We start from the raw sequence: 22,504 nt of genomic DNA, 5'->3' as shown, positions 1-22,504 counted from the left end.
GTCTCTGACTGAAGTGGACCTACATTTACCCTCACTAGCCTATTCCTCTTAATATATTTGTAAAAACTTTTACAATCTGACTTAATGTTCCTGGCTAGCTTACCCTCATACTCCTTTTTCTCGCTCTTAATGAGTTTTTTAGTTTTATTTTGCTGGTTTCTAAAACTCTCCCAATCTTCAGATTTGCTGCTTTTCTTCGCAGTTTTATAAGGCTTTTCTTTTAATTTGATGCTTTCCCTAACTGCTCTAGTTAGCCATGAATGACTTGCTTTCCCTGTGGTACTCTTATTCCGCAAGGAAATATGCGACCGCTGAGAATTATGTACTACATCCTTAAATATTTGCCACTGTTGGTCTACATTTTTACCTCTTAATCTTATTCTCCAGTCTACTTTACCTAAATCTTTCCTCATACCTACAAGATTAGCCGTATTTAAATTCAGAATACTTGCCTCGGATTTAACTGTATCCCCCTCTAACTTAATGCAGAATTCAATCATATTGTGATCACTCTGCCCTGGAGGAGTCTTATACACTGCCAACTAGCCCTGTTTCGTTACACAAAACGATGTCTAGGATGGCCTGTCCCTAGTTGGTTCATCGGCATGCTGCTCTAGAAAGTTAACTCTCATACACATCTGAAAAGGAGAAATATGAAAGGGGGTTTGTGTGGGGAAAGGAAGGAGATTGGAACAAAATGGATAACTCTTTCAGAGAACCAGCCAGGCACTGTGGTGTGAATTTCTTTGGTTTAATCTATTAAAATCTCAACAGTGACTTCTCTATGTTGTGTCAATCGAAAGCAGGATTTTTGTATTCTGTGTTTTTAGTACTATCACAAGATCGTGGGGTTTGTGCTGACAGCGCTATGACACATTTTGTGTTATTGACATAGATTCGATGTGTGACTGTCATTAGCTTTTTAACTTGAGATTGTGGCATCTTGCCACATTGGCGTGTCTCTTGTGAGTTAAGAGAAGTTGTATTTTTATAGTGCCTTTTCATGTCCAAACATTTCAAGAGTGCTTTACAAAACATACACTGCACTTTACAGTAGGTTTTTATAGAGAAATCATTTGTGCAGAGCAAAGTTCCGCAAACAGCCTTGAGGTGAATGACCAATTAATCAGGAGGATTGTTGACTATGACAACAGAAGACCATAATGGTATCATGGGATCTTTAAGTCACGCCTACAAATATCCGCTTTATGCTGCACTGCTTGAGGCCTCTAAAGTGAGAGCACTATATCTGGGGGTTGAGCAGCTCCATCAGAAATCAAATTGCACCTTAAACTGAGTTGACGTTTAGGTGATTTTTGGCAGGACAGCAGCTCACACTATTTCAGGCGTCTGAAATTAAACAGTTGGGAATGAGGAGTACAAATGCTGTTTCTCCTCAAATCACTTTCGCTGCAAGTGATGTGCCTCCCTTCCCAACAATGTATAATGCATGTCAGTGAGTTCCCCGTATATGTTTGGGCAACTCTGAACTAGCAGTTCTATGTTGGGACAAAGTGTGCAAGTCACTGAGGAATTGATCACTGAGGTAAAGAGAAAAACTGGGGCAGACGACTTCAGTTTAAACATGTTCAGCTGATGGAAACTAGATAGAAGTTAAAGTCTTATAGAGTAATATCAAAGCACAAGAATGAAAGTGCCTTATTATAATAACCCTTGCATTTGATACAGCACCTTCTGTTTTCAAGGGGATCTTTAACATCCACCTGAACAGGGAGATAGAGCTTTAGTTTAACATCTTCTCCAAAGCATGGCACCTCGGACAATGCAACACCCCCTCAGCATTGCACTGGAATGTCAACCTCTCTGAATTCTAAGTCACGATGTCAGGAGTAAACCCGCAAGCTTATGACTTGGAGGCGAGAGTGCTACCAGCTAGCACACACAATGTTGAGATTTTGAACATCTTAAAACATTTCAGTTATTACTGAAAGCGTTTTCGTAGACAAACATGGTAGCCATGTGTGCCAGCAGGATCCAACAAAAAGCCATGTGGATAGCTACAGGATATTCCGATAGGAAAAGTACTACATTAGAGTGTCATCCTGGACTGTGAACTTGAATCTTAACATGGAGCTTGAACCCAAATCCCGGAGTGTATTCAACTCTAAACATGCTGATATCTACTTGTAAGTGAGGACTTGTAGATTACTTGTACTTTAAGGGGAATGTGGAGCCCATGTGCTGTATAAATTAAAATTGCTGTTGTATTGTGTTGAGGGTAGGTCTGTCTGCTTTGATAGCCTCCCGCTGGGCAAACTGTGGTGCTGATAATTGTTTTTCCGTGTACAGGTAGACAAGATTCAGAGTCACTGTTTAGACTTGTTCAAGAGGGACTACGTTTACAGTCTCATCCAGAACCCAAATGGAGAGGTGTGCGGCCACTACCCACGGCAGATTGTTTTTATGGAGTATGCAAGTACGGAGAGTGACAAGGAGAGGTAACCTAATTTAATTAACACCAGTGTCTAGTAACTAGAGCATGTTCAGGCTTTGGCTCTTTTGTGTTTTATTTGTGTTTACCAGAGATTTTGCATGTTTGTAGAATAATCACAATGTTCCAGCCTACCTCTGCGATCCTGTCCAGCTCTGTTCTCCTTCCAATACCATCCAGTGCTTTGACTCGCTGTTCCTCCCTCCTTCAAACCCATCATGAGTTATATGGAAGATATATGGAAGATATATGTATATATATATATACATGTATATAATAAATACAAGTTGTTGTTGTCGCGCACTTCTTTCTTCACTCACTGACTTTTCCACACAGTGCTCTGCAGATTTGAGCTAAGAATTTTTTTTCCTCCTGGTGAAGGTTTGAAAGCACTGTTCAGACCAGTAAACTGCAGGAGCTGGTGACCCGCAGCAAGATGGCACGGTGCCGGGGACGCTTTGTTTGCCCCGTAATTTTATACAATGGCAAGGTAATAATAATTAATAAATAATAATTAATAATAATCCTTTTATCATTGGGAGGACGCCCCAAAGCGCTTCGCAGGATGTAATTTAGTGACTGTATTTTGTGGGAGAATGTAACAGTCAATTTGCGCAGCCAATGTTGCTCAAACAGCTATGAGTAAATGATCAATTTTATCTTGGAGATTGTTGCTCAGGACACCAGGAGAAACTTCCTTCTCTTTTTGAATAGCGCCATGGGATCTTTAACGTTCACCTGACAGGCAGAAAATTTGACATCTCATCCAAAGGATGATGTCTCCGATAATGCAGCACTCTCCCAGCACTGCTTTGGAGTGTCAGGCTCAAGTCTGTGTGAGTTCCAAGGCCTGATATGTCCCCTGTCTTCCTGTCCCTCTAATAATTACAGAACAATAAATAAACAAATCTTTATATTTGGAGAGTGTGTGGCTGTTAGAGTGCCTTCTATGTTTGGAATTCTCAAAGTGTTTCACAGGATTTTACTGTTAAGTGTAGTGACTGTGTACTTTGTAGACAAACGCAGCAGCCAATATGCACACAACGATGACCTGTAAACAGCCATGAAGTATGAATGCCTGATGGGATCTTTAATATTCACTTGAACAAGCAGGTGGAATATTAGTTTAATGTCTCGCATGAAGGATAGCACCTCCAATAATGCAGTGCTCACCCAGCAACTTGTTGGAGTGTTGGTTTAGACTAGTGGTGGCCAACCTTTTTTGGCTGGATAACAAAATAAATGTTCTTGTTTGATTATTTCTTGATTTATGACATCACATGAATCAAGAAATATTCAAGAAAGAAAAAACTGTGAACACACTACCGGACTTGCCTAGACTTGTGCAAGTATTCGGTGGGGATACTTCTTGACCGTCCAGTGAACACTTCTGGCCCCTCAAGCCATAGGTTGGCCACCACTGGCCTAGACAGTGAGTTCAAGGTTCTGCCTGGACTTCTGATACTGAGGTAGAGGACCGACTGAGCCAACCTCAGAGCAACTTTTTAACCTAAATAAGTTTAAAAAGCTATGTTTTATTACCTCAGTTTTGAAAAGTTGCTTGAATCAAAGTTAATTGTAAAAATGCAGGGTTGCACGTGTGAGATTAATTTCTTGCTTCCTCTCTTGCTGCTCCAGCACATTTGTAGGTCAGCAACTCTGGCTGGGTGGGGGGAGCTGTACGGACGTAGTGGATACAACTACCTCTTTTCGGGTGAGTCATAGCTTCTATGTACATTTCTGTTGGAGAGCAAATGTTTCAATTTGTTTGCCATTGAGACTCGTTAATATGCTGTTTTGTGCAATTGACCTGTGTCTATCGGGAAATAGGTTGCGACTGCACCTATATCTAGTCCAGATATAGGGCTTGAACCTCCAACCTTTTGCCTGTGAGCTAACTGAGCCACGCTGACGTAGTCTTGAGGAGGTCACCCCGGGGATTTCCCCTCCCAGTTGAAGAAAGATAATGGGAGAATAGTGAATGTTGCCCATTAGAGGTCTCAAACAAGACTTGGTAACAATGTGCTCCAGAAAACAAATTAGCGCAGGAAATGAACTTTACAGTGTGGCTGTTTTTTGAGATTCAGTTTGTAACATAAGATTGGAATGTGGAAAGCTGTTTGTCCCATCAAATTTGAATCCATCATGGACTCCTCTTCCAGACACTCCCCAGGTCTCCAGCATATACAATCATCCAGAACATCTCTACCCCAATAACTCCTTGGCACAAAGTGGCCGGGGCAAGTACAGGAAACTTCTAATAACACGACCCTTAACTTGTCACTACCACTTAAGTCATCATACTGTCAATATCCTGCCTGCATTTATTTGTGTTTATACATATGCCTGACTCGCCACCCTCAGTAACTCGTCACTGAGCGCCTTTTCCCTTGGATTGATGAGTTATCATGAGTTTACTATACTTGCTGAAATCAGTTCTTATCTACATAGCTACGGCGAGAGGCTTTGGATTCTCAATTGGACTAAAATTTGAGCTAATTATATAAGGTTCATGTTCTTTGCATTGGATAAGTACTTTATCTTGCACCTTTGATCTGGGGAAGCTTAATGCAATCCCTATTCAGAGGAGGGAAATCGAAAGCTCCTGCCTTTATCTCATACACAGACAAAACCTACTGAGGTGTACATCTTTTTCTTCTTTCTGATTTCTTTTGGTCAGGAGGATCTGAGGAGACAGGCGCGGAGCTGGATGAAGTGCCTGATGATTACGCAGTGCGGTAAGGACAGTGCGTTTATTTCCTCAGTCATTCAGAAAAGAGAGAACTTGAATTTTTACAGCACCTATAATGCTGAAATGTCACAAAGAACTGCACAGTAATTCTATAGGCAAACGCCCAGAGTGCAAGCATCCATTAATCTATGTGGAGACTTGTTGGACAGAATTCAGGAGACACTCCCTTCTCTTTTTAAATTTTAATTGTGGAATTTTTAATGTTGAGCTGGCAGACAGGACCTTGGTTTAATAATAATATAATAATAATCTTGCATTTGATATAGCGCCTTATCAGTCTTCGATACATCTTGACTGAAGTGACCAATTTTTTTTTAAGGAATTAGCCCCGGAGAAGTGACCTGCCAATCAACCAATAACTGGGTTCCTACTTACTGCTAGGCAATCAGAGGCGTGTGGAATAAGGAAACTTGCCCAACATTTTGCCCTGCCAGGAATCAAACCCAGGTCTCACTTGCGAGGCGAGTGCTCTAACCACTGAGCTACGGGACTCCATAATGACATTGACAATGAAAGGATGTTTGCTTCTTGAGAATATCTCTTGTGGAGTCCTATAGCTCAGTGGTTAGAGCACTCGCTTTGCAAGCGAGAGACCTGAGTTCAATTCCAGGCAGGGCGAAACCTTGGGCAAGTTTCCTTACTCCACACGCCTAATAATAATCGCTCCAAAAAACAACAAAAAAATAATAAATTGGTCATTTTCAATCTACGATTATTTGTGGGACATTGCTGTGCGCAATTGGCTGCCATGTTCACCCACAAATATACAGTCAATTCACTTTAGAGTATATGCTGTGAAGCGCGCTTTGGGACGTCTAGAAGACGTGAAAAACGCTAATCAAATGCAAGGATTATTATTATTATTATCTCGAGAGTACTTGACTTAACAGCTAATGACAGCAAGGTCATTTTTTGAAGGGAATTTCACCAATATACTATACTAATATGTAGTGCATATTTTATGTAGAAATGTAATTCAAGTTTCAAAAAGTAATTCTATGGCTGTTGGTGTACAAAAACTGGCTGCCGAGTTTCACGCACAAAATACACAGTGAATCCACTTTACAATGTTGTGAAGCGCTTTGAGACATATAGACGACATGATAAGGCGACTTTATTGACGACTTTATCAAATGCAAGGATTATTATGAACAAATTTTCAGTCAACAAAACGTTCGATGATTAAATTAATGCGAGCTTCAATGTGTCATTGACTGTGTCAATGACTGTTTGTAGGACACTGCTGTGTGCAATTGGCTGCTGCATTTCGCTCACAATATACAGTGAATTCACTTTACAGTGTATTTTGTGAAGTCCTTTGAGAAGTCTGGAAGACATGATCAGGCACTATATCAAATGCAGGGATTATTATTATTATGTGCTATCAATACCAAACTGTGCCTTCAGCTCCCCTCTCGACTCTCTATCCCCTCCTCGCTCCTTCCCTCCCCTCACCCTGACCATTTCCCCCCTGCTCGGGTCCCGACCCAACTGTCCAGCGCCTTGGGACGTCCTCCCGACGTGAAAAGGCGCTCTATACATGCAATCTTGTTGTTGTAGTAGTAAGCAGTTACCTCAAAGCACACTCTGGGGTTCCCAAACCTTATCTCTTGCCAGATTAATAATAATAATCCTTGCATTTGATATAGCGCTTTTCACGTCGGGAGGACGTCCCAAAGCGCTTCACAGAACACACTGTAAAGTGAATTGACTGTATATTTGTGGGTGAACGTGGCAGCCAATTGCGCACAGCAATGTCCCACAAACAGTCGTAGATTGAAAATGACCAATTTATTATTGTTTTTGGTTTTGGAGGGATTATTATTAGACGTGTGGAGTAAGGAAACTTGCCCAAGGTTTCGCCCTCTGCCTGGAATTGAACTCAGGTCTCTCACTTGCAAAGCGAGTGCTCTAACCACTGAGCTACAGGACTCCACAATTGCACCTAATACTCTGTACTCTGGAATTGGGTGAGCAGGATGTGTCCCTCCAGGGAGAGAATGTGTAATCCATTCTATGTGTAGGTGCCATAAATAGAACCCTGTCTGGTTTGGTACTCAAGCTTTAGTGATGGATTTGAGCATATGTCAGATAGACTGACCTAAAAAAGTTGCTAGGATCTTCAATGCACACAACCAGTGCGATGTAATTTCACTGTCAGATCTCAAATCAAATGGAACTGATTCTAACGCTGTAATCTTGGTCTGAAGTTTCTCGTAGTTAGTGCTAATTTGTACCCCGCTAACCCACTCCCCCAGGTATCTATTCTCCTTTAACAGTGTAAACCACACTGGGAGCTTTACAACAGAGCACAGGGTATCAACAACAATAAATTACGTTTGCATAGCGCCTTTCACATCAGACGGACGTCATGTGAAAAATACATCGTGGGTAGGAATTGTACACTTTGTTGGTTCAGAATACTTGTCCCTTCACCCTTACCCTATATCAACATAATATAACAGTACCACAGTCTGGTATTCTGATCAGATATACAGAACCTGGCTCTACCCCAATGGTCAGAAGCAAAGGTCCAATTGCTGATATAGATACAGTATCTTCATTCTACAAGAGAGTTTTCTACAAGAGTGATCTATTATAGGTCACAGAGCATATATTATTTCCTGCCTTGGGTTTTGTGTGCATCTTTTTAAAAAAATTTTGTTCTTTGCACTTATCAACCGCTCTCCCTCGCTTGCTGTTCGGTCTCACTATTTGAGGCGCTATCTTGCGTGAAGAGTACTATAATAATAATAATAATCCTTGCATTTGATATACTGCCTAATGTCTTCGAGATGTCTCAAAGCGATTCACAGAATACACTGTAAAGTGAATTGACTGTATATTTTGTGGGTGATACACAAGTTTTGCTGATGTATTGTTGAGAAATTTTGCTGCACGAGAATAATGTGCTTTAAAGACTCAGTGTTTAACATAGAACCATAGAAATTTTTGGTATAGAAGAAGGCCGTTCGGCCATTGTGTCAGTCTGAGCTCCCTCAAGCCCCATTTCTCTGCACCATAGCCCTGTAGCTGATTCTTTTTAAGGTATTTATCTAGTTCCCCCTTGAGGGCCAATATGGATTCTGTTTAACCACCGCTCCAGGCAGGGCATTCCATATTCTAACTATGTGTGTGAAAATATTTTTCCTAACCTCCCCATTTTCTCATTTACTAACTATCTTAAATTAATTGGCTCTCGTTGCTGACTCACCGACCAGTGGAAATAATCTTTCCCTATCTGACTCTATTAAAACCCTACATAATTGTAAGTGCCTCTATTAGGTCACGTCTCGTGTGGTGTTCCTCAGGGCTCTGTCCTTGGTCCTCTCCTGTTCAGTATCGACATGCTGTTTCTTGGTAACATCATCCCCAGACATGGGGTCAACTTCCACATGTATGTAGATGACTATCTCTCTGCCTCCACCCTCGTCTCCAGGACCACTGCTGTCCTGACGGAATGTCTGTCAGACATCGCTTAGAGGATAGAGTTCAAAATCCTCATCCTCGCATTCAAAGCCATCCATGGCCTTGCTCCTTCCTATCTCTGTGACCTGCTAACGCCATATCAACCTCTCCGCTCTCTTCGCTCAGCCTACTCCACGTTTCCGGCCCAGCCCACCTCCACCGTTGGCGGTCAGGTCTTCAGCCTCTTTGCCCCCACCCTTTGAAACTCCATCTCATTGTCCCTTCACATTGCTCCCTCTCTTGCCTCCTTCAAGGTACGTCTCAAAAACCTCTTCTTCGACAGCGTCTTCAGTCACCCACCTATCCTTGCCCTCCAGCCAGCCTGATCCCAACCCCCTGCTCGGGTCCAAATCCCAATCTGAAAATCCCTCAAGAAAAAATAAACAATAGTAAATTGGTGCCTTCAATCCATGACTGTTTGTGGGACACTGCTGAGTGCAACTGGCTGCCGCGTTTCGCCCACAAAATACTGTCAATTCACTTTACATTATATTCCATCTAGAAGACGTGAAAAGAGCTATATCAAATGCAAGGAATATTATACTGTCCAGCACCTTGGGATGTCCTGACGTGAAAGGCACTATACAAATGTAATTTGTTGTTGTTGTTATCACCCCTCAACCTTCCTTGTTCCAGGGGAAAAAGTCTCAGTTCCTCCAGTCTCATAACCACTCGGTGTCATCCTAGTAAATCTCCTCTGCAGCCCCTCTATCCCCTTCATGTCTTTCCCAAAGTGGGGTAACTGCGGTCTAACTAACAACTTGTACAAATGTGGCATTACCTCTTTGCTTTTCTATTCTACTATACCCCTATTCATAAAACCTAAGATTCTATTAGTTTTTTGGACAGCTTTGTCCACCTGCCTTCCCACCTTTGAGGATTATGTACATTAACCTCCAAGTTCCTTTGCTCTTCCATACTTGCTCTCCTTATTCTTCCTCCCAAAATGATAACCTGCAATAAAACTTAATTTGTCGTATCTCTGCCCAATCAACTAATCCATCGACAACCCACTGAAATTGTTTATATTCTTCTTGAATTTTTGCTACTCTATTTTCATACCATAAGTTGGTTAAGTTCATCAGCCACTTCAGATCAGGTATGGCACTGTCCCAAGAATTTGAAGATGTATTTTAATCCGAGAAAACGACTTTCCCATAATTTACATTCTCCGTTACACTAGCCACTCGCATGGGCCGATGTGCTATTGATGCAAGGAACCAAACTCAATTGAAGCTAGCCTAAGTGTGCCTAAAACCATTGAATTAACAGAGATGAGTCTTTACCCTGTCAGTCAAACCCAGATTCGAGCATACATTCTGGAGCTGACAGCAGCATAATAAAAATAATAATAGTAATAAGCCTTGCAGTTGATTTAGCGCCTTATCACATCGTTGAGGCGTCTCAAAGTGCTTCCCAAAATATATTGTAAAATGGATTGACTGTGTATTTCATGGGTGAAATACAGTAGCCAATTGAGTGCAGCAGTGTCCCACAAACAGTTGTGGATTGAGTGACCAAATTCTTTTTAGGAGAGGAATTATTAACCCCCGGAAAGTGATCCGCCAGTTAACTACAACCAGGTTCCTATTTAACGCTATGTAAACAACAACAACAACAAAGTTACATTTGTATAGCGCCTTTCACGTCGGGAGGATGTCCCAAAGTCTTGGACAGTCAGTGTTTCGGACCCGAGCTGGGGGTCAGGATTGCGGAGGCTGGAGGGCAGAGGGGGAAGCAGGGTGATCGAAAGCACGGTCGAAGAGGAGGATCTTGAGATGGGTCTTGAAGGAGGCAAGGGAAGGGGTGAGGCGGAGGGACTGCGGGATGGAGTTCCAGAGGGTGGGGGCAGAGTGGTAGAAGGCCCCCCAATGGTGCGGTGGGCAAGGAGAGGTACGTGAAGCAGGCCGGAGATCGCTGAGCGGAGGGAGTGGGCAGGATGGTAGGGGGTTAGGAGGTCGCAGAGGTAGAGAGGAGCAAGGCCTTGGAGGGCTTTGAAGGTGAGGACCAGGATCTTGAACTGTATCCTCTGAGTGATGGGAAGCCAATGGAATCGGGCGAGGATGGGGGTGATAGGTGTGGCTGAGGACACAGGTTGCAGAGTTCTGGATGATCTGCAGCCTGTGGAGGGATTTGTTGTGGAGGCCGACAAAGCAGTGAGTTTGGTCAAGCCTCGATGTTATGAATGTGTTATGAGGGTTTCGGCGGCCAGCAGAGTGGCGGAGCCGGGCGATGTTGCTGAAGTGGGGGAAGGCAGAGCGGGTCATGATATGGATGTGGGGTAGAAAGGATAGTTGAGGGTCAAAAAAATGCCAAGGTTCCGGACTGGCTTAGTAAGGTGCAGTGTGTATCCATGGACGGTGATGCTGGCAGCCCCTGAGGTGTGGAGACGCTGACGGGAACCAATCTTGATCTTGTTGACGCTCTACTGAAGAAAGTTAGCTCTCATCCAGGAGTTTATGTCTGGCAGACATTCTGTCAGGACAGTAGTGGTTCTGGAGTCAAGGGTGGAAGCAGAGAGGTAGAGTTGGATGCCATCCGCATACATGTGGAATTTGACCCCATGTCTGCGGATGATGTCATCAAGAGGGAGCATATAGATATTGAAGAGGAGGGGACCAAGAACAGAGCCCTGAGGAATGCCGCATGAGACATTGTGGGGCTAGAGGAGAAACCGTTTGTGGAGATGAAGTGAAGGTGGTGTGAGTGGTACGATCTGAACCATTCAAGATCAGAACCGTTGAGTGGAGAAACGGTGGATGAGGATAGAGTGGTCAACGATGTCGAATGCAGCAGAGGTCAAGGAGGACGAGGAGGCAGAGGGAGCCCTGGTTGCAGATGGACAGAATGTAATTTTTCAGTTTGATGAGGGCTGTTTCTGTGCTGTGGGCGGCATGAAACCCGATTGGAGGGGTTCGTGAAGGGAATAGCGGGAGAGGAAGGAGCGAAGCTGGGAAGCAACGATTCGTTCCAGGACCTTGGAGAGGAAAGGGAGGTTGGAGATTGGGCGGTATTTGAAAGCCGGAATCGGTCCAGGGAGAATTTTTTAAGGATAGGAGTCATGATGGCTATTTTTAAAGGGGTGGGAATGGTACCAGTGGACAGGGAGAGGTTTATAATGTCTGAGTAGAGGGGCAAGGAGGTGGCACTGGGAGGTAAGTAGAGGGGTAGGGATGGAGTCAAGAGAGCATACGGTCGGTTTCCTTGCAGTTATAATGGTGATAAAGAGGAGTGGGAAACAGGTTCGAAGGTGTGGCGGGAGGGATGGGTAGGGGCTGGGGTTTGAGCGGGAGCTGGGGAGGGTGTAGTAGATGGAATGGCAGAGACAGCTGAGTGGATCCCCTCGACTTTGGATTCGAGGAAGTCCAGCATCGCCTCGCAGTTGGAGTTGGAGGAGAGGATGGGCTAGGCGTGAGAGGATGGGCGGAGGAGCCGGTTGGTGATGGAGTAAAGGAGCCTGGGGTTGTCCTTGGCCTCCAAGATTGTCTTGGAGTAGAACAACGATTTAGTGGAGGCGAGGTTGGAGTGGTAAGATTTGCTAAGGTCCTGCCAGATCTGCCGATGGACCGTTAAGTTTGATTTAAGCCAAGTGGGTTCAGCGGCATGCACCTGTGCTTTAAGGGAGCGGAGGTGGCTGGTGTACTATGATTACTTTCATGTGTAGGAGACAGTTCGGGAAGTGAGGGGGGCAAGGGAATTGAGAGTGGGAATAGAGGGAGTTGTGGAGAAGAGTGACCGAGTTCGGCGGAGTAACTTACCTAAGATTTAGCGCTGCCCAGGAATCAAACCCGGGTCCTCTCGTTTGTGAGGCGAGTGCACTAACTGCCACAGTACGGGACTCCACAACATGCTCACTATCTGAGGTGGTCCCTTTACCAATAATACACCAAGGTGCAATTGTGATTCTGTGATCTCTCTCTCCCTTTTCCCGAATTGCTGATGAAGCATTCTTAGTTTTAGGAAACTTGTGAACTTTCAGTGTGTGTGACTGTTTGAAGGTGGACTTGATTGTAACATTTTGATTTCCAGGAATGGTGATTCCCAGCTATTTGATAAGGTCAGAGGTCACGACATCAAACTGCTGCGCTACCTGTCAGTGCATTACATCTTTGACCTGATGGTGGAGAAAAAGAAAGTGAAGTTTGGCTTGAAGTAAGTGCCAAATAGTTGGGTTTCACCCAGAAATTTATTTGTTGTCCTAACATGCCGCTGACAACACTGAGCCAGTAAACTCACCGAGTTGGAGGCATTGCCATTGTACTTTACACTAGCTGGCCATCTGTGTGTTGGGATTGTTATACTGTGATGTAATATGATATTGATTTCTATAATTTATGAGCCAGATTTCAATAATTACAACTTTCCATTAAAATATAATACATTGAATTGAATGAACATTACTGGCAGTGGGGGTGGTGGGTCTGGTGTAGCTGTTCCAAGTGCAGGGCTCATGGTTGTTACAGCAGCAAAACAACTGGCTTGATGGGCCGAACTGCCATTTCGCCCACAAAATATACAGTCAATTCATTTTATAGTACATTCGGTGGAGCGTGTTGAGACGTCTCAATGACATGATAAGGCGTTATATCAAATGCAGGATTATTATTGACCATTCTATTCGTGGGGTATAGTTATCTGTAAATGTGCTGCCACAGTCACTGACAAATACATAGTTGCTACATTTGCTACAAATCACATGAAGAGCTTTGAAACATTTTGATGATGTGAGAAAGCTGGCAAAGTTGATAACACTCTCGCCTCTGAGTCAAAATATTGCAGGTACAAGCTCCACATCGTGATTTGAAACGTGTACAGTCTAGGCTAACACTCTAATGTAGTACTGGAGGGTTTTTGGAGGTGCCGTCCTTTGGTGAGATGTTAAAACCAAGGTCTTGTCTGTTCTGGTTGACGTTAAAGATCCCATGGTGCTACTTGAAAAGAGAATAAAATTGGTCATTCACTTCATAGCTGTTTGTGGGACATTGCTGTGCACAAATTGGCTACCCTGTTCTTCAACAACACCTTGGATCTATATAATAATAATTATTGCATTCGATATAACGCCTTATCACTTTATTGAGGCTTCTCAAAGCGATTCAATGAATATATTGTAAAGTAGATGTAAAGTAGTGTATTTTGTGGTCGAAACACAGCAGCGAATTGCACACATCAGTATCCCTCAAACAGTCGTGGTTTGATGACCCAATTTTTTTTGGTTTGGGTTTTTGGGAGGGATATAGAGTGCCTTTAACGTGGGTTGCCCTTAACAAGCACTTAGAAAAATAGTCATCCAGTTTACGATAAAAATTCTATGAGATCCTTTGAGACATCCTCATAACATGAAAGGTGCTAAATACAATATTTGTATCAAATTACATACAAGGTCTCTGGGGGAATATATTGAACAGTGCCTCTAATAATGACTTTCCCTTTAAGCATCCCATTAATTCTGTTCTCCTTTAGTGTGACATCCTCAGAGAAAGTGGACAAAGCACAGCGGTATGCAGATTTCATCTTGCTGTCCATTCCCTATCCAGGTGAGCACTGGAAGCTTCATACAACCTGCATTGGCAGGAGCTGACGAACGTCATTGGCCTGAAACAGACTTTCAAAAAGCTGGTCAGCTAAATAATCAAAATGAGAAATAAGCTTTCCGATTTTTGTAGAGACACGTAGTGGTAGAAACACTTTATCCCCAAATCCCTCTGCCTCTCCCCATCCTTTGTCTCCTTCAAGGCCCGTCTCATGACCTTGCTCTTTGACCGCGCCTTCGGCACTTCCGCATCCCATTTTGACTCCAGTCCCTAGCTTGTGGGAAACCTTTAATTGTCCACTGCCTTGGGACGTCCTTCCTACGTGAAAGACGCTATACAAATGTCATTTGTTGTTTTTGTTAGTTTGTATACAGTGGCGCAGGGGTGCAGTGAGCATGCACTGCCACTGAATAACACAGTGATTTCTTTGACTGTTGAAAACAGGTCTGTTGCCCTGCAAGTCTGAGTCTAGTGTACTAATGTTAATTTAAAGGAATTTAATTTTATTGGCTTTTAAATTTATAAGGCAAGCCTTAGGTCTTGCCAGCCTGCATTTAATACTATCCAGAATTAAAAAAAACAAGGTGCATCCCTCCGGGGAGAGTGCATATTTTATTCCAGATGCAGGAATTTCCATGTGTAAGTAGTATACATAGAACTCTATCTGGTTTGGATTCTCTAAAGCATGATGATGGACTTCCTCATGTGTCAGAGGTTCAGCTGACCAAAACACAATAATTTTATAGATACAGTATGAATTTCAGGCAAGACTCCCTCTAGTTATCTCACCTAACTAGTTTGTTTCCATGCATCTCTAAAGCTGATAACCCTGAACCATTTGTATGCCACAAACTTGTCGATTGTTAGGTTGTTAGTTATTTGGCAGATCACTTTTCGGTGGGTAAAAATCCCTTTAAAGAAAAATTACAAAATTAATAATAATTTGGTCCAGCAGATCGCTTTTCTGTGGAATAATTTTTTTTGAAGGAAAAGGAAAATTACAAAAATAATAATAATTTGGTCACTCAAAAAATTAAAAAGCAAGGTGCATCCCTCCAGGGAGAGAATGCGTATTCAAAGAAAAGGAAAATTACAAAAATAATAATAATTTGGTCACTCAATCTACGACTGTTTGTGGGACTCTGCTGTTTGCAATTGGCTGCTGTGCTTCGCCGACAAAATGTGCAATCAATTCACTTTACAATATATTCTGTGAAGTGTTTGAGATATCTTGAAGATGTGATAAGGCCCTATATCGAATGCAAGGATTATTATTTCCTTTTTAGCCCATTACAGTTCCTTGTTCCACACCTGTGCTTTCAGTGTGTGTCATGTACCTTTTTACTAAATACAGTAAACTCCTGTTAACCCTAGCTTAACTTGTCACTACCACTTAGTCATGTTAATATTAGTTATATATATATTTATACATATACCTAACTCGGCATTCCTGTTAACTCATCACTGAGCCCTTTTCCTTTGGAGTGATGAGTTACCTGGAGTTTATTGTAGAAAAATGTCCTTCTGTATTTCCTATTTTCTTTTGTTGTCTTTGTGAAGGTTTTGAGCTCCTGGGATGGAGCCTATCACTGAGACCATTCTTCACTGATTTTTCTGAACCAGCTGAAGAAATAATTTTCATTTTGAAAACTGTTTTCAACCTGAAATAAAATTCAAAACATTCTTTTCTGTTTGAGGAATAGAGTTGCTTACTTGCGAGCACTAGGTTAGTGAAGTTAGGTTGGGGCTTACTCCCTGTTAGATTCTAGCTCTGTGAGTGCTGACCAGGTCTGTGGCTCGAGCCTGCTGAGAGGAAATTGTAACCTAGATCTCCCCTGACATGTGTGCTTCCTTGCTTCCTCCCTTTCCTCCTTCAAGGCCGGTCTCAAAACCTTTCTCTTTGACCGAGCCTTCAGCTCCCCTCTCGACTCTCTTCCCCCTCCTCGCTCCCTCCCTTCCCTCCCCTCACCCTGACCATTTCCCCCCTGCTCGGGTCATGACCCAACTGTGCAGCGCCTTGGGACGTCCTCCTGACGTGAAAGGCGCTTTATAAATGGAATCTTGTTGTTGTTGTTGTTGTTGTGGTCCCTCCTGCATGAGATACAGCTGCCTGATCACAAGCTTTTGCTACAGGAAGAGATTGTGGCAGGCCTGTCCCTTGCTCCTTCTCTATCCCCCTCACAGCTCAGGCAGGAGATTGTTAAGATTTGGTTCTTGACCAGCAGCTTTCTTCCCCCCACTCCCATCCGTAGCCCAGATAGATGCTTGGCAGCCATCATCAGAAACAGTCATCATCATTTATAGCCCACACATCAACACTTGTGGAGTCCTGTAGCTCAGTGGTTAGACCACTCGCTTTGCAAGCGAGAGACCTGAGTTCAATTCCAGGCAGGGCGAAACCTTGGGCAAGTTTCTTTACTCCACACGCCTAATAATAATCCCTCCAAAACCAAAAACAATAATAAATTGGTCATTTTCAATCTACGACTGTTTGTGGGACATTGCTGTGCGCAATTGGCTGCCGCGTTCGCACACAAATACAGTGTGTTTGTTCTGTGAAGCGCTTTGGGATGTCCTCCCGACGTGAAAAACGCTATATCAAATGCAAGGATTATTATTATTATTATTACTTGCTTCTCCCACAATGTGATCCGTAAACCATCCCAATGTAATATCTCACACCATGAGTCACTGAAGGACACCAGGAATAACTAAACTCTAAATAAAATAAAAGTATTACCTCAATAATGCTGTTTTTCTTTCCTCCACTAATCACCCTAATCAAACTAACCAAACTAATCAAAGACAGGTCTTTGAATGGGTGACTGGGACTGATTCAGTTTCCAGGAGTGCAGAGAACGCGTGCGTGACATTTTGTACATTTTGTACATTTTGCATTACACTCACAAGTGTAATGCTAACTGCACAGCTCGGGATTTGCCCTCCTAGGCCTGCTGTGGAGTGTTGTCTTGCAGGGTTGAGGATGTCTGCATGTTAGTCATAGTAACAGCTTTCCTCTTTTTTCAGGTTGTGAGTTTTTTAAGGATTACAAAGATCGAGATTATACAGCTGAAGGACTTGTATTCAACTGGAAGCAGGTAAGTAGGCAAAAGATGGATAAGGAATGGGAGCAAAAGTGGAGCTTCCCTCTCTGCCTTTTGTACACCTTTAACAAGCACTTTGAGATGTCCTCGCAACAGAAAGTTGCTATGTAAATTGCATTGTATTTAATCAGTTATCCTTACATTCAGTATAGCATCTTTCATATTGGGGGCATGTCTCAAACTGTTTTGCAGGATTTGTTGTGAATTGTAGTGACTATTTTGTATACAGCCACAAAAATTAAGTGAGTGATCAATTTTATTTGGAGGTTGTTTGCCTTGGATACAGGAATAAGATCCCAAATCTTTTAGAGTAATGCCATGCCATTTTTAATGTCCACCTGAAGAAACGGCCTCGGTTTAACATCTCATCCATGGTTCCCTTAGGGCTGCCCTGGAGAGTCAGCCTAGACCGTGAGCTCAGACACAGTCCTCAACACGGAGCTTGAGGACCCACGAGTCCTTCTGTCTCGGAAGAGAGTGCTATCAACTGAGCCAGGCTGCCCCCTACATCTACCCCTACCGGCATTGTGCTTAGCCCTCTCCTTGCCCTCTCCGAGCCCCCTCATTCACCTACACGCATTGTACCGTCTATTGATTGTTGCTCTGTATTTGCACTCGCAGGATTTTGTTGACGCACCGCTGAACATTCCTCCTACTCTGACTGAGAACCTGAGCATTGATTGGCGAGATTATCAGGTGAGCCAAACCGGTTCTGGGCCAATTTGAGCACTTTTATAGAAATGTGGGCCATGGGGCCGAGGGCGTGGTGGGACAGCTTTGAGATGACTCATTGTTCAAAAGCTTTCCTTCTTGCGGTAGTGACATTATAAAACCATAGGTGCCAGTGAGGATGTAAGAATTGTCAGAAAAAACTTATCAATTTCTACTCTGTGAAAGAGTTATCACTGAACATGTGTCACTGCTGAATTAAAGAGCATTTTATGTTTAATGTCATCAGGGGTCGGGGGGGGCGGGGGGTTAACCACTGGGTTATTCTGTTCAACCTATCAACTTTTATTTGAAGCTCTCACTTGGGTTCCTGGGTTTGCCTGCACAGGTTGCTGCAGTGCTTCATTCCTGGCACTGGAGGGCACCAGCTGGGTCGTGGTTTCCTCTGCTGGCAGTAAATTGATTGTGAGGATTTTTAATTACTGCGTTGGTTAACGAGAAATTTCCCCTCCAGATTTCAGCTCCTAACTCGGTGGCTGTGAAATTTTGACCTGATGTTAGTATTTTAACCTCTGAGCTAACCAGGAGAAAAATACATCCTTTTTTTTGTTGGCCGGGTGTCTGACACATCCTCCTTAATCTGACTTCTTTATGAAAATGCAAGTTGTTGTTGTTGTTTCCTCTTCCCCACCCAACCCAAGTTTCCATTTCTGTCAGGGCAACAAAATGTTCTGTTTCTCTCCCATCTTTATAGTCCTGGGACCTTGTACAACAGACACAAAATTACCTGAAGCTGCTCATCCACACAATAAACCGGAATGGTGAGTCTGGGTTGTAATACTAATCCTTGCATTCGGTACAGTGCCTACAGTATTGAAATGTCTCGCCATTGACTCTTTCTGACTGTGGGCTAGTGATGTGATAAAGTCTCTCCCTGATGAGGGAGATGGTTAGAGCTTTGTTTTCTTAAGCTCTGGTATCTTTGTTACTACAGAATCTACCTTGAGCAAAATTGATAGTTTTGTGTTTAGGTTTTTCCTTTGGTGTTCCTGATGCCCTGATGTATTCTTATTCATTTATTCTCTTATACAGATGACAGTGGTTTGTTGGTTCACTGTATCTCTGGTTGGGATCGGACACCGCTTTTTGTCTCTCTCCTCCGTCTCTCGCTCTGGGCTGTAAGTACACATCGCAATTCAGCTTCTCATAGTTTCCTGAAATATTTAGTTGCAACTTGTTCTACAGTTTTCTCCTTTTTATTTCTACTGGAGTAAGATTCAATGTACTCACTCCAGTGGGCTCTTATTCATGTGTCCAAGCCTGTATAGTAAATAGTGTCAAACAGTGCCATTCAGCACTGTTGACAGACTGTTTGCCTATGAGGGTCATCCAGTTCTGGCCTGACGGCCACATAACATTTCCTTTATTTGAGTCTGGTTAGCAATAGGCAGCTAGATGGCTGGTTTTGTTCTCTGTAACTGAGTGCTGCTGATGCCAACCAAAGCCCCTACTACTTCCCCAGTTGAGATTGGCTAGCTCAGCATAGCCACACTGAGATTCGAACTGCATCACATATGTGATGTCTTCACCCATGGGAGGGGTGCAGTTTGTTTGACAGTGTAGGGTCTGGCACGAGGGACAGAAGGAAGCCTGAGGGACAGGGTGCAGAGTGGGAATCATTGAGTGGTTCTCAGACACAGGATGTAACTAATCTGAGCCTCAGAGTTTCTACTGTTTTTCTGCTGTCACATAATTAGTAGAAACTAAAAATTTACACAAGTTAGCGTGAATAATCTGGGAAACAGTAAACTGTGTTGGTGGCATTTTGATGTAATTTTAAAAGTTCCTATTGAAATGTTGGCTGAGACATGTGAATACTCTGTAGATTAAGGAATCCCTTGGCCCTTGTTTCCCTCAGGATGGGCTTGTCCACGTGTCTTTGCAGCCTGTGGAAATTCTCTACCTAACCATTGCTTATGACTGGTTCCTATTTGGGTGAGTGTTTATTTCCATTCTGACTATTCTTTCGAGCAGGAATCAAGGAGATTGTGTTCTCTCTCTGTCCACAGTGCAGCTGATTTAAAACCAAGCTTCTGCATGTGATTGCCTTGTGAAATCGTGATACTGAGAATGAATCAGTTTATGCTGTAAACAGAAAAAGATTTGGTTTCTCCCACGTAATGTGTAGCTGTATAGTTATTCCGCCTATTCTTAACTCATTCTCACCTCCCCCAGTTCTTCCTCCCAATTACAATCTACTGGCTTCTAAATACTATGCCTGGCATCAACTATTTCTGACTCACGTCATCCTTACTCTTTTCAACTCTGTTGCTATCTTTGACTGTTTACCTCAGATCTCAGTACAACAAAAACACAAATTGCAAGAAAATAAGCTGTGAATAAAGAAAGGTACATCTAATGAAATAGTTGAGAGTATCGAGTGCATTCACTGATCTTCCACCCACAAAATATAGTCAATTAACCCACAAAATAAACAATCAATTAACTACAGTATATTCTGTAAAGCGTTTTCAGACGTCTCGAAGACAAGGTACTATATCAAATGCAATTATCATTATTATTTTTCCTTCTTTGTAATTGCAGGCATATGTTACCCGACAGACTCATTAAAGGAGAGGAGGTGAGTCAAAAGCTAGGGAAACTGTTCCTCTGTCTTTGTGTGTAGGTATGTGAGTTTGTGCTGTTTAGTGTTACAGGTTCAATTACAGACAGCAGTGTTATCAACAGTTCTCTTTGTGACCATGATTTTACTGTTAATCACATTGTGATCTTGCTTAGGCTGTGTTCCTTTCTATTTATCATGCTAACAAATGGGTCACATTACAAAGAGAAGAGGTCAAGGATTGACTTTTTATCTTTCTGTAATGTGAAAAACTGCTCAGAGATTATGGGCACTGGTCAGAAACCTCTGTGCACTTTGTATTTTGGAGAATCAATTTGAAATTTACATCTTGTTGAAGATTAAGTGTAGATGAACATTAAGATGAATCACCTAAACATCACAGAGATGTAATCTCATCCTTCACGCATACCAGTTCAAACATCTTACCTTTATAGCATCAAGTTTCTCCAATGAGTCCAACTTCCTCCATGATAGGCCATTCAAGCTGTTGATTATCTCAGTGTCGCTCCTAAAATTACCCATTGCTTCCTCGGACCTCTTGTCCTTTTGTCCAGCTACCTTTTGACAATATATTATTCCAGGTTTGCTTCTTCAATCTCTTTTAGCATCTTTTATACCTCTTGGTGTCTTGACCAATAATTCTCCAGATTAAAAAATATCGGTCCTTCACTTCATGGTTAATAATGGGACATGGTTCTTTACAAATTGGCGGCTGCGTTTTTCTTGACAAGGCAAAGCTGGGTGGAGGTGACAAAGGCGAGGATAAGGGTTTCAGTTATGTAATGGCTGAGACAGGCAGTGTTGCAGAGATGCAGGAAAACAGATTTGATCAGATGTGAAGGGTTAAAAGGAGAATTTTGAGTCCAGCTCTGTGGGTTTGATTGAGCAACTGGGCAAGTTGGTACAATTAGCATTTGAGATGAAGAAATGTTGGCATCTATCATAACAGCAGTGGTCGTGGAGATGAGGGTCGAGGCAGAAAGGTAGAATTACATATCATCCGGGTAAATTTCTAGGTAAGCCTGCAGAAGGAAGAGCGTGTCAATGAGGAAACTGAGAGGACTGAGGATTAGAGCCCTGAGGAATGCCGCACGTGACCAAGTGGGTGCTGGAGTGGGATGATGGGGGCTAACAAGAAGTGGCAACTGGGTGGCCCAGAGCTGTGGGAATGGGGTCAAGAAGACGGTAGTGGGTTTCTGGAGAGGGTTGAGAATCCCAGCTTGTGGATGGGATAGAGTTTACCTGGGGGTCACAGAGCAGAGGAGTAAGGAAAGGTCCAAGATTAAACCCCTGAGCTATCACACTCAATACTGCCTTTCACTTTGACCTTTTAAATAACTTGATTTTACTGTTTATTCCTGTAGTCTCTCACCTTAACATCAAGCCTTCAGTCCATGTTTCTTAAATTCCAGTTCCTTACCAGCAGATGGTGATGTTGCACTATGTAAAATAGTATTAGAACAGGACCATATTTTTTGAAAACAATGTTACTAGTGCTAAATATTTGCGAGTGTTATTGTGATCATAAAAGGATTTGCAGCCTGGCTCACTCTTGTCTCTGAATCAGAAGGTTGTGGGTTCAAGTTCCAAGTTGGGACTTGGAACCCATAGAGACACTCCAATGCGTGCTGCATTGTCAGAGATGTCGATAAGACGTTAAACCAAGATGTTTGGGTGGGTATTAAAGATCCAACGGCACAATGCGAAAAGAGAAGAGAGTTTCTCTCGCTGGTCTCGTAGTCAACAATCTCCCGGATAAAATTGTCCACTCAATCCATGGCTGTCATGGGATATTGCTGTGCACTAGTGGCTGCTGTGTTTGCCCACAAAACACAATCACTCCACATAGAGTCATTCCACTTTACAATAAATCCTTTGGAG

The 22,504-nt window shown here is 42.9% G+C and overlaps 1 protein-coding gene across 2 annotated transcripts in view; it reads left to right on the top strand.

Moving 5' to 3' along the window:
* mtmr14 (myotubularin related protein 14) overlaps positions 1–22,504 on the top strand; it is a 59,050-nt gene that overhangs the window by 5,451 nt on the left and 31,095 nt on the right. For both annotated transcript variants that reach the window (XM_007890247.2, XM_007890246.2), the window contains exons 2-13: positions 2,311–2,459; positions 2,834–2,942; positions 4,091–4,166; positions 5,133–5,190; positions 12,702–12,824; positions 14,136–14,209; positions 17,234–17,304; positions 17,932–18,006; positions 18,734–18,800; positions 19,072–19,157; positions 19,898–19,974; positions 20,584–20,620. In XM_007890247.2, the coding sequence (XP_007888438.1) occupies positions 2,311–2,459; positions 2,834–2,942; positions 4,091–4,166; positions 5,133–5,190; positions 12,702–12,824; positions 14,136–14,209; positions 17,234–17,304; positions 17,932–18,006; positions 18,734–18,800; positions 19,072–19,157; positions 19,898–19,974; positions 20,584–20,620 (1,002 nt within the window). The remainder of the gene's footprint in view (positions 1–2,310; positions 2,460–2,833; positions 2,943–4,090; positions 4,167–5,132; positions 5,191–12,701; positions 12,825–14,135; positions 14,210–17,233; positions 17,305–17,931; positions 18,007–18,733; positions 18,801–19,071; positions 19,158–19,897; positions 19,975–20,583; positions 20,621–22,504) is intronic.

Source organism: Callorhinchus milii, unplaced genomic scaffold, assembly GCF_018977255.1.
Source record: "Callorhinchus milii isolate IMCB2004 unplaced genomic scaffold, IMCB_Cmil_1.0 Scaffold12, whole genome shotgun sequence".
In the NCBI taxonomy this organism is placed as follows: Eukaryota; Metazoa; Chordata; class Chondrichthyes; order Chimaeriformes; family Callorhinchidae; genus Callorhinchus; species Callorhinchus milii.
This window is presented reverse-complemented; position numbering and strand designations above follow the sequence as displayed.